The sequence below is a fragment of the Oryza brachyantha genome, chromosome 7 (genome assembly GCF_000231095.2).
Source record: "Oryza brachyantha chromosome 7, ObraRS2, whole genome shotgun sequence".
Taxonomy (NCBI): Eukaryota; Viridiplantae; Streptophyta; class Magnoliopsida; order Poales; family Poaceae; genus Oryza; species Oryza brachyantha.
The window spans coordinates 840,301-853,606 of NC_023169.2; the positions used below are offsets into that span (position 1 = coordinate 840,301).

Here is a 13,306-nt window from a genome sequence, read left to right on the forward strand (position 1 = left end):
AGGACTGGCTGAACGGCGACCGCCCCTACAGCTTGAAGCAGGCCACTGACGCCGGGTGCTAGAAGTAGGCCGCCGACCGCTGACGCTGGGTTCTTGAAGATGGGCGAGCCACTGGGGATCTGCAGGCAGGCTAACACCGGGGATTTGGTCCTCGATTTCGCGCTCTCTTGCTGGATGTTCCCGCGCCTACGCTTTGTATTTTTCGCCGTAGCACGTTTGATCTGCTAGCTGACTCTACCCAGAGAAGAAGCGCGTACAAAGCTAAGTTTCCGCTGTCTCGCTTTTTTTCTTGGCAAGAATCGTCTCTCCAGCCGGCTACATGCAAAACAACAGGTATTCTCTCCTACCATCTCTCTCGTCCATGTCAGCAATTTATTTATGAGAGAGACGCGAGAGAGACAACAACTAGCAACCCTGGTATGTGTCCTTATACTCTGTTTTGATTTCGATCCTGCACCAGTGACCTCTCGCTATCGTTAATTAATACAGTACTAAAGAATAAAGAAGAAAGTGGTTTGTATAGTGCAACTGTGTCACTCCAAGAAACATGGCCACTTGCCATGAAAATTGGTTGATTGATTGTACTCTTGACACCGATCATGGAGTCGACTAGCTGATAATCTGACTATAAAATGCCTAGCTCGCGAGACTAATATTGCATCACCATTGAATTAAGCTATAGCTTCAACAAACATATATAGTGATGGAGGCACCAAAGATGGGAGCAGCGGCCGCCATTGCTGTGCTGGTGGCGGCGGTGCTGGCCATGGCGGTGATGGCGCAGAACTCGCCGCAGGACTTCGTGGACCTCCACAATGCAGCGCGCCGCGTGGAGGGCGTCGGCAAGGTGGTCTGGAACAAGACCGTGGCGGCGTACGCGGAGAGCTACGCGTCGAAGCGCGCCGGCGACTGCGCCTTGATCCACTCGGGGAGCTGGGAGAAGGCCGGGTACGGCGAGAACCTGTTCAACAGCAGCGACGGCCGCTCGATGGCGGCGGACGCCGTGAACGCGTGGATGAGAGAGAAGAGCAAGTACGACTATGACAGCAACAGCTGCCGAGGGAAGCGGGACTCGTGCTTCCACTACACGCAGGTGATGTGGAGCCGCACGAGGGCGATCGGCTGCGCTCGCGTCGTCTGCAACAACAGCGCCGGCGTCTTCATCATCTGTAACTACTACCCCTCCGGCAACTTCCCGGGAGAGCGCCCCTTCGTGCGTGCCTTAACACTCTCTGCTTAATTAATTCATAATTAACGCAGCCGTGTATCTCTACACACACACATATATATATATATATATATATATATATATATATATATATATATATATATATATATATATATATATATATATATATATATATATATATATATATATATGATGTTCTACTACGTGCTATATGCATGTGAGCACACATGCATATATAGTTTATATATGGAATAAACCAGGATCTATATATGATCGATCCTACATCTACGCTGTTGCTCGTACGTATTCCGAATAAAAGAAGGAAATAAATGAGAAATTTTCACTGAATGGATGTGTATGCCAATAAACTTTGCAAGGATTATATATTTGTTGGAAAATACTAACATGTCTATTATATTAGTGGACCACCGAATATATTCCCTCTCTTTACAGAATTATATAACTGATGATGCATAGTACAAGTGCACATGTTCGTAAAGAAAAGAAACTTCTTTTCAAATAAAGTTATTTTCTAGTTCTTTTTGGATGCAATGATTTTTATGTGATGTGAGGTGAGAAAGATGATGGACGACTTTACTTTTACTTTTAAATAATAGAGATGAACAGAGCCATGAAAAGTTGTAGAATACTTGTGCCCTTATTTTCATTCTCATGAACACTACAAAACTGATAAAGAAACACAATATATATAGGGTGGCACTCTATTTTTATTATATAGTACTCTCTCCGTCCCAACATAAATCAATCTTTCACTTATTACCTATAATGTTTGACTCTTCGTCTTATTTGAAAAATATTTACGATTAATATTTTTATTTTTATTAGATGATAAATCATAAATAGTACTTTAACTGTAACTAATTTTTTTTAAATTTCTTAAAAATTTTCAAATAAAACGGACGGAGAAACGTTAGACATGAAAACCAAAGAATTGGTTTTTTGTGGGACAGAGAAATATTTGTTTTCACATATATAAGGCTAGGCTAACGTGTGTTGAGCAATGAGACAAGATATTGCCGGTCGTGGATCATTTGTATTGGGCAGTCATGGCCCATTTAGTTAGAGCCCACACGTTCGTATGCATCAGCCGAGATTTAAGCTAGCCTACACATGTAGATGGGCTGACAATGAAGCCCATCTAAACAATACCTTCATTGGGCCAGCTTCATTGGGCCAGGTTTTCACCCCGTGGAAGTGAAAACCAAAAAAGTACTAACATATTCCTTGAAATATATATAGCTAGTAAAACTATTTAGAGGTTAGTTTGTTATTTTTTTTCAGCTTGTACACAATGAATTTAAACATGTTTGTTAGAGTGATATTATGTATTGATCTATGCTAAATATTTTAATAATTATCTAGATGAACAAGGGGATATCCTTTTAAGAGATAATTTTTCCGGCAATTTGGTGATTGTCGACATGACAGGATGTCTCACCTAGTTAGACGTGTTAGAATTCATCAGTGGAAATTAAATAAGTTACAATCAAAATTAATAAAGCGGATCAAATAGAGTCGCTCCGGTCATGTTCAAGGTACTTAATATCTCTGGGACCAAAAGATTCTCCGATTCATGCATACGCCACTTGCTATCGGAGTAGCAAATAGATGGTCCTCGATCGATACCTCGCATATTGTTGAGGATAAACTGCGTGATAATACAGTAGAACTGTGTGCTGTGGAAAAACTGCGTGATAATATAGTAGAACTGTGTGATAATATAGTGCACATGTTTGTAGAGAAAAGAAACTTCTTTTCAAATAAACAATGTAATTATTTTCTAGTTTTTTTGGGAAGCAATGATTTTTCCATGACGTGAGGTAAGAAAGTAGTAGAGATGAGTGAGCCGTGAAAAGTTGCAGAATACTTGTGCCCTTATTTTTATTCTCATGAACATGCAAGACTGAAAAAGAAACACAATATATATAGGGTGGCACTCTAATTTTGTTATACAGTATTTGCTTTCACATATGTAAGGAACTGGGATGACGTGTGTTGGACAATGAGATAAGATATTGCCAGTCAGTGCATCATATGAATTGAGCAGTCCTGGCCCATTTAGTTGCAGCCCTGTTAACGCCAGAATTTGGATAATTACCGGTGGAGATTGAACTGTGATTAAAGACCGAATCAGGCAGGAAACATGGCAATCGGACAGAAGACCAGACGGAATACAACTCGGATTCAGCCGATGAAGTCTGGATCAGATAAGAAATAGAGTTCGACTGGGCCTAGATTGTTACAGATAGATTTGGGAATAATCAGAGTCCATGTAATTTAATTTTATCTATTAATTAGAGTTTGTTAGGATTTTCCTTTATCTCTAAGGGAGTTAGAGTCCCCCGATCGGAACTTATTGTTTTTATTTTTATCTATTAGGAGTTGTATGTTGTGTCCACCATGGTCTAGCATCCACCCGAGGGTATAAATATGTATGCCCGGGGTCATTGTAATCATCTATCAATCCCAGATCAACTACTTTCGGCGCATCGCCACCCTCTTCTCCGAGGTTTTCAACTCCGACGGAACTTGGCACCTGATGCGGGGCTGCATCGTCTCAATCTCCGGCGGAGGGGTAAGTCCTATGTTCCGCCGAGCCACGGTAATCGCATCGACTAGATTAGAACTGTCTTGGTTCAGTCGAATCTTCTAATCTGGTTGTGCGATTGCTAGTTATCATATCAGTTTTAACATGAGTCACTTTCGTGTCTTGAGTTGATCTGTCGACCACTTTGGGCGATCTACGTTGGTTTGATATTTGCTAATTGACATATTCAATCTAGTACTGTTTCGGTTAGGTCCGATCTAGTAGATTACGTTTATCAAATGGTTTATATCAGATCGATGTATTTTACTCATAGTTTTATCGGAGTACTAGCTGATAAGTTATCCCGAGTAATCTGTTGGTTTATTCATTAAGTTCACCGATCTTCATATTCCGATGAATCATATCGTGCTAGATCGTATACTGTCTTGGTAAGGTCCGATCTATGCGTATTTATTTCGGTCTACTTATAGGAATCCGTCCGATCGGCTGAAGTTAATGAATAAGTTGATAGATTACGCTGGTTTGATATCCTGTTATTCGTATACTGCAATACTTGATCGACTTCATGCATGATTACGCTCAGATCTATACTATCATGGTTGAGTATGATTTCTAGGTCTAGCGTGAGTATGCATGCAGTTAATTATTATTGTTTTATTCTAGTAATTGGTATAGCATTCAAGTTTATATCAAATTCTCATCGGCTCATTGGCTTGATAGCGATCTAGATCTATTTAGTATCTATCCTAACATTGCTAAGCATAATCTTGAACTGTCTTAGTTAAGTCTAATCTTCTATGATTATTCTTAGCAATCCGGGCTAGATATTTTATAGATCTTGATTGTTTGTTAGTCGTTTATAGCCGATGATGTTTGCCGATCTACATGTTCATTATATCCACGTCAATAGAGTAGCCGATTGCTTCATTGCATTATTTTTATATCAATCGGCTGGATTCATTTAGATCGGCAGTTATTTTATGTTGCATCGGCCTATGAGGGTTGTATATTAGTTGGTTTTAGCCGATCGTAACACATGATTTATTGTTGACCTAATTCTTCGAGTATATTTGTCTCGGATTCTTCGAGCATATTTGGATCTCGATGATCTGATCAACGACGCACGAGCGGAGTAACTAGAACTAATCTTTTATTACGCAAAAGATTTTTGGTTTTGGTTCTACCTACTATTCACCCCCTCCGGTAGGTGTTATACTCTGTTTCGATTTCGATCCTACACCAGTGACCTCTCGTTATCGTTAATTAATACAGCACTAAAGAAGAGAGTGGTTTGTATAGTGCAACCATGTCACTCCAAGAAACATGGCCACTTGCCATGAAAATTATTTGATTGATTGTACTCTTGACATTATGGGTAATTAGCAGGTAATTAATACGATCCATATGCTACTCCGATATAGCGAGTGACGTATGTATGAATTGGAAAATTTTATGGTCGCTAAGAAATTAAGTACCTTGAACATGACCGGATCGACTCTATTTGTCCGCTTTATTAATTCTGATTGGTAACTTTTTTTTCATTGATCAATTCTAACACCTCTAACTAGGTGAGACATCACATCATGTCGACAATCACCAAATTGCCGGAAAAAAGGTTTTTTTTATCTCTTAAAAGGATATCCCCTTGTTCATCCAAATAGTTATAAAAATATTATTAAAATATTTGGCATAGATCAATACGTAATATCACTCCAACAAACATGTTTAAATTCATCGTGTACAACCTGAAACGAAAATAACAAGTTAACCTCTAAATAGTTTTACTAATTATATTTCAAGAGATGGTAATATCAAGGATATATACTAAATTAGGAACGAGTAGTCTAATATTTTACCCCCTCGACCATATAGCTAAAAGCGTTTCTTTTTAGGTTTTCACTTGCAACTTAATTCATTACATCACCTTCACGGGCTGAAAACCTGGTCCTATGAAGGTATTGTTTATATGGGCCTCATCAACAGCTCATCTATATGTTCTGGTTTTTTCTACTGGTATTTTTCTGGATCTCGGTGATCTGATCGACGGCGCACGAGCGGTGTAACCAGAGGTAATTATTTATTCCGCAAAAGATTTTTGAGTTTTGATTAATTCTACCTACCATTCATCCCCCGTAGTAGGTGTGTTATACTCTATTTTAATTTCGATCCTACACCAGTGACCTCTCGTTGTCGTTAATTGATACAGTTCTAAAGAAGAGAGTGGTGTGTATAGTGCAACTGTGTCACTCCATGAAACATGGCCACTTGCCATGAAAATTGTTTGATTGATTGTACTGATCTTGACATCGATCGTGGGGTCGACTACGGACTAGCTGATCATCTGACTATAAAATGCCTAGCTCGCGAGACTAATATTGCATCACCATTGAATTAAGCTATAGCTTCAACAAACATATATAGTGTTGCAGATGATGGAGGCACCAAAGATGGGAGCAGCGGCCGCCATTGCCGTGCTGGTGGCGGCGGTGCTGGCCATGGCGGCGATGGCGCAGAACTCGCCGCAGGACTTCGTGGACCTCCACAACGCGGCGCGCAGCGTGGAGGGCGTCGGCAAGGTGGTCTGGGACAAGGCCGTGGCGGTGTACGCGGAGAGCTACGCGGCGAAGCGCGCCGCCGGCGACTGCGCGCTGATCCACTCGGCGACTGCGTACGGCGAGAACCTGTACGGCGGTCCCCGTGGCGGTGGCAAGTGGACGGCGGCGGACGCCGTGAAGTCGTGGGTGAGCGAGAAGGACAAGTACGACTACGACAGCAACAGCTGCCGGGGAAAGTGGGACTCGTGCCTCCACTACACGCAGGTGGTGTGGAACCGGACGAGGGCGATCGGCTGCGCCCGCGTCGGCTGCAACAACGGCACTGGCGTCTTCATCATCTGCAACTACAACCCCTCCGGCAACTTCCCGGGACAGCGCCCCTTCGTGCGTGCCTTAACGCTCTCTGCTGCTTAATTGACGCACGCAGCCGTGTGTATATATATAGATGATGTTCTACTACGTGCTATATGCATGTGAATGTAAGCACACATGCATACATACATATATATATATATATATATATATATATATATATATATATATATATATATATATATATATATATATATATATATATATATATATATATATATATATATATATATATATATATATATATATATATATATATATATATATATATATTGCAGGATCGATCCTACATCTACGCTATTGCTCGTACGTATTCCGTATAAAATAAGGAAATAAATGAGAAATTTTCACTGAATGGATGTGTATGCCAATAAACTTTGCAATGATTATATTTGTTGGAAAATACTAACATATCTATCATATTAGTGGACCACCGAATATATTACCTCTCTTTATTCCGTAATACTGACGTACCTGTGCATTACAACAGACTTATATAACTGATGATGCATAATACAAGTGCACATGTTTGTAGAGAAAAGAAACTTCTTTTCCAATAGACAATGTAATTATATTCTAGTTTTTTTAGATGCAATGATTTTTGCGTGATATGAGGTGAGAAAGATGATGAAGTAGTAGAGAGCCGTGAAAAGCTCTAGAATACTTGTGCCCTTATTTTCATTCTCATGAACACTACAAAAGTGAAAAACAAACACAATATATATAGGGTGGCACTTTATTTTTGTTATACAGTATTTGCTTTCACATATATAAGGGACTGGGCTGACGTGTGTTGGGCAATGAGATACGATATTGCCAGTCAGTGCATCATATGAATTGGGCAGTCCTAGCCCATTTAGGTCGCGTTGGACATCCCCGATAAGTTAACTTATCCCCTCGTTTTTTGGAATTTTTTGAATTTTGAATTTTATTTATTAAATAATTTACAAATTTAATTTTGCATTTTAAAAATCACAAAACTAACCCTCTGCCACCGTCTGGGAGAGCGGAAAGGTGACGTGGCAAACGGCCACTCAGCCGCGAGCAACAGCCAGAAACGGCGATACGACAAATTTGCATTTAGGCCCTTTCCGCCTTCTGTAAGGGCGCAAGTGCCTAAATGCAAAATTCGCCGCGCCGCCCAGTAATTATGTGATTGAACCGAGAATTTTTGCATTGAACCAGAGTTTGATACATATATGTACAATATATGTAATTGTTTAATCATAAGGACTATCTTAGCTCAGTGGTCATCATCCCACTCTTCTATCTAGAAAATGGTCTCCTATACAGAAGAGGGGGACTCGCATTCGACCCCTGGTCTCCTATACATAAGAGAGGAACGATGACCACTGAGCTGGGTAGCTGGGTAATACTGTTGATTAAATAATTTTATACATTATACGTATATGTATCAAAACATAGTTAAATCATTAGAGGCAAGCGATGACCATTTGGACATACCTGCGTATAGAACCATCTGCCCTGGCCGTCTTGCGCAGCTGACCAAAACTACAAAAGCACAAAATCCAGACGCATCAATAGCTACCAACACCAGAAACAGAAACAACATCTCCGCTGGGAGTTGAGCATGTTTATGTGTGCGCGCATACATGTGGTTACGTTATCGTTAGAAGGTGAGTAATAATAGGACGGTATAATTATGTTGATTGTGAAGAGAATAACACCAGATATGTAAATAAGCTCGAATGTTTGGTTTATATATGATTACATTTAAAATAATTTAAAATATCTTATTTACATTATTAATTGGACCGTAGCGTTAGCACGGGTATATTGCTAGTTCATCATAATTCATTTTCTAGGCTTGGATTTTAGATTGCTATGAACATGTATATAAAAGTTTTATTCATAAAATATTTTTCATTTACAAATATGTCGTTTGGTTTTTTTTCGTAAAAACCAAACTATGACCCCGTGTATCTGCCTTTCAAGTAGACGCTAGATTGTTTGTCCTTCATTTTAAAAAGGATTTATTTTCTAAGGATATTCTAAATGTTTCTTTATTTTGCAGCTTTGAGCATAAAATCCGTTCGCTAGCGCAGACAGATCGCGACCGATCGTGGATTAGACCCACCCGGTCCCGCTCTCGCAGCACGAGGAATGCCTGGGCCGGCATGGGCCGATGAGACGGGGAAATTCCGGAATTGGGCCGCGTATATACGGGCTTAATTGTTTTGGGCCATCCATGAGAACTCACGTATTCGTGCATTACGTAGATGGGCTGCGAAGAGGCCCATTTGAAGGACCTTCTTGGGCCAGATTTATGACAAGTCAGTCAAAGCCCTCCTTCCTTCTACTGCTCACAGCTTCTCAGGGTCTGACCCAACTAAATAAACAGTAAAGGACCTAGAATAAATTTTACGATTGTAGTGGAAGCACGTTCAAAGGTTACACTTATTTTATTCACGTCCCCAACAAAACTATCTTATAACAGTATATACAAGTATATACAAAGGTAGAGTCAATTATGGTGTTTTCATTAATACAACAAAATATTTTTTTATTACTCTTATTTCCTTTTTGTCCATCTCATACAACAAAATTTTCTTAAATATATACTAAGAGTTAACTTTAAGCCGTTGTCATATATAACAATAAATTTTCTTTCCTCCTATTTTTTCTCCATGTCTTCTTTAGATCCAACTTATGATTACTTGATATTAATATATACCTTGGAAAGTAAATTAAGGCATCATAAGTTGATTCATCTGAAACATTAATACTGAGGAAACTAAATGACTTTACACCAGAGTATTTTTCTCATTATTGATTATGGATTATCGATGATGTACTTTCTCATACTATTAAATGTTGTGTTTTCTGCACAAGAATATTTATGTGAAACCTCGTCACTATATCAAAGTAAAATTTGAACTTTTACTTGTTGTTAATTAATACTCTTAGAGCTATAGCTATAGTAGGATAATCTAGAAATTTGTGATAAAAGAAAACCACTAGCATTGCTCTACTGCAGCATGTATGATTGCATGCCTATGGGTTGTTTAGAATAATAAAGGCGGCTAGCAAATTAAGTAATGGGTGTTTTGTTTTAGTGACATAATATGTATGCACGAAAATTTGTTTATTCTTGGCCGGTCTTGATTCAACTTCCTTTTTCATTTCCTTACGTAGCTACGATGGCCCACTATGAAAATGCTCTGCACCAGCTCGAATAGATGAAAGTTGACCACTTGGACCGGGCGGACACACCATGGGACATGGGGTACAGTTGTACCCAAAATTTTTGGGAAAAAAATCACTTTAAAACATGTGTAGTTATTAAAATTGTGATTTGCTATGTTTAGTTATGGTATGAGTTAATTATTGAGAGTTATTTTTATGTTTTTCATGTACGGGGCCAGATGGAATTATAGCTCGAAACTTCTTTACCCTATCATTTGGTTTTTGCTTATGCTTATAAGCCAAAATTTAAACTTTCAATCTTAAATTTAGAGTTGATTTTGAGGGTTTTCTTATCCTAGAGTGCACCAACTTGTTTTACTCATCATCATCATCATCGTGTGACATATCTGACGGTCTAACACATATGTAAGCGGTTCAACGATCTAGATCCTTCTCCCTTATGGCAGTTAAATGTTTCCATTTATCATAGACCTTTCATATGGAAAGTCGACCGCATATTATGGAAGGAGCACTAATTAAAAGTTTTCCTTCATATTTCTTATATATTTAATTATTTTTTATGTAAGGATAACTGATTTATGATGGATAATATTTGATATACTATTTATATATTAGAAGAGATACTGTACACAAGACAAACTGTTTCACCGAATCACCGAAGATTGACAGATTACATCATTGTTGTCTACATCATTCTTAATCACAATGAATGTTAGTAGGCAGCTGACGCAGTAGCACTCCCATGGCTAACAACACATTAATGTCGTCCGTAGCAGCAATATATCTTGGCAGATGCCTGTTGTAACGTCACCTTCACAGTTGATCCGTAGCAGTAGCACATGTTTTATGATACTTTTGTTTCATTCACTAATTTTATATTAAAAATATTGCTTGATTAGAGCATTTTTATGTGTGCGCGCATACGTGTGGTTACGTTATCATTTGAAGGTGAGTAATAATAGGACGGTATAATTATGTTGATTGTGAAGAGAATAACCCAGATATGCAAATAAGCTCGAATGTTTGGTTTATATATGATTACATTTAAAATAATTTAAAATATCTTATTTACATTATTAAATTGGACTGTAGCGTTAGCACGGGTATATTGCTAGTTCATCATAATTCATTTTCTAGGCTTGGCTTTTATTTTAGATTGATATGACCATGTATATAAAAGTTTTATTTACAAAATATTTTTTATTTACAAATATATCGTTTGGCTTTTTCGTCGTAAAAACCAAACTATGACCCGTGTATCTGCCTTTCAAGTAGACGCTAGATTGTTTGTCCTTCATTTTAAAAAGGATTTATTTTCTAAGGATATTCTAAATTTGTTTCTTTATTTTGCAGCTTTGAGCATAAAATCAATTTATATTTGGTTTTGAACGAAGTATTAATCTTTTCTTAACTATCACTATCTATTTTTTCTAAAAGTTTTCTTTACCATCATTGAGAATGTATTTTGATGTATTATATTTTTAGCGTAAAATTAGGTATATAGCGGTATTGAAATTTTACACTAAAGATTTTGGTGCATCTATGTATTTTTTTAAGGACCATAAAATTTCTCATTTTCTAAAATATTGTAAATATGTCTTTTTTTTTGCTTTCAGCATAAAATAAATATATTTTTAATTTTAAAAATAAATATTACTATTTTATTAGCTATTATGGATCAATGATTCTTATCAAGTCTGTACCCCCATATATCTAAAAATTCCTAGGTCCGCCACTCGGCTTTCATTCTTTCAGACAACTGGAGATGGATAATTTTGCCAATAAATACCTCTCTCATTATTTGGATCGATCCTCGACATGATCACGCATCTGGGATGCTTTAATTAGTTTGTCGTTGGTGGGCTTATTTCTTAGGGACACGTAAAAAGGTACTTAGAGCAGAGCAGGTATAATAGCAGCTATAAGTATATATTAAAAAGATAAGAGGGAAGAGGAGAGAGGTGGACTACTAATTTGTAGCTAGCTGCACATGGGCTCCAAGACAAAATGTGTTGATGTTTTGTAGGTAACTGTTGTATGAGTTAACCATTTGATTGGCTATAGATGAATTGGATCTAGTAGTTGACTATACTATTAAACTTGCTCTTATTAGCTGACTCACTCCATCACCACATAAGCAAACTTGATGATGTGGAGGAAAGAGATGGAAGGAGAGAGAAAATCCGTTGTCATGCATGATAACGACTTTTGCATGAGGGTGGATAAAAAAGAAACTAGCGTAATAAAAATATTTTATTATATTAATGAAGAAACCATACCTGACCAGGGTTCCCGAAACCGCGAAAATCACGAAGGTTACCGCGGTAACCGTGCTCTCCGCCGGGGCACGACTTCGGTATACCGCGGTAACCGTCCGCAAATTTGATCCAAATTTAAAAATTTTAAGGAAATTTGTGGAAAAAATATATGACGTAGAGATTGATTTGTAATGATTTTTGGTGAAAAAAATTGATGAAAAAAACTAAATTTACGAATGAATAAAAATCCAATACCGAAAAATGGTCGGGTAAAATAAAAAAAACGATATTGTTCACACTTCATAGCACCTAGTTAAGTATGTATTTGATACATGAGGCACAAATTTGAATGTTTGCATCACTTAGTTAACTATGTAGTTGATACTTGATATCTGAGGCATATTTTTTATTGCGTTAGCTAGCTAGTAATATTTTGTTGTAGGCTTTTGTTAATTTTTAGTACCCAAACTAAGGTAAATTATATATGTGCTAATGTAATCATATGTTCGAAAACATGTATTAGTTTTGTACGTAATATTTGATTGTAAGTATACTTGTGATGCCAAAGAAAAAATCATGTTAAAATTTTCTTTTTTCCCATGTAACATGTCCTAAATGTCACAAATATAGCTACGTACTAGTTTTCTACTTTTCTCGTATTTTTACAGTTTTTTCAAAATTAATTTGCACCTAATTGTCAGATTACACTAGACATGGTTTTCGGCTGAAACCTGAAACCGCGCGATAACCACAGATTTTAAATTCAAAATTTTTAGATTCAAATTTATCGTGGTTTTCGTGGTTTTTGCGGTATCGGCGTGGGATCCGTGGGTGAGCGGTATCGCGGTTTTCGCGAGTTTCATGGTAAGTGAAACCTGTACATGAACTCTATAATTGCTAACATGGATTAGATAAGAATCGACAGTGGGTTATACCTTTAAACATACCCTTAACTTACACGCTATAATGTAATTTAATAGTTAGTCATTGTAGGTGTGTCGCAACTCGCAAGACCTAAATTAAGCTTAGATAAAAGAATATATACTTTTATACCTTTATGTTTGTTAAAAATAAATATACAGTTGTGCCTCGAGATATCTAAATTTTAAATGTAAAAATTTAGTATTTCTACGTAACAATTTTACCTTAAAGGTAAATATGGCACAAACGAACATATAGTAAGTCGCAATAATTT

General features: G+C 37.6%; 2 protein-coding genes across 2 annotated transcripts; both read left to right on the top strand.

Annotated features, from left to right (window-relative positions):
* Window positions 1-647: 647 nt before the first annotated feature.
* On the top strand, window positions 648-1,282 carry LOC102699796 (pathogenesis-related protein 1-like). Its single transcript, XM_006657356.3, has one exon. It carries the CDS (start codon window positions 704-706, stop codon window positions 1,238-1,240), a length of 537 nt encoding a protein of 178 aa, XP_006657419.2. The 5' UTR covers window positions 648-703; the 3' UTR covers window positions 1,241-1,282.
* Window positions 1,283-6,127: 4,845 nt separating this feature from the next.
* Window positions 6,128-6,802, top strand: LOC121054929 (pathogenesis-related protein 1-like). Its single transcript, XM_040525967.1, has one exon. It carries the CDS (start codon window positions 6,188-6,190, stop codon window positions 6,725-6,727), a length of 540 nt encoding a protein of 179 aa, XP_040381901.1. The 5' UTR covers window positions 6,128-6,187; the 3' UTR covers window positions 6,728-6,802.
* The last annotated feature ends 6,504 nt before the right edge of the window (window positions 6,803-13,306 follow it).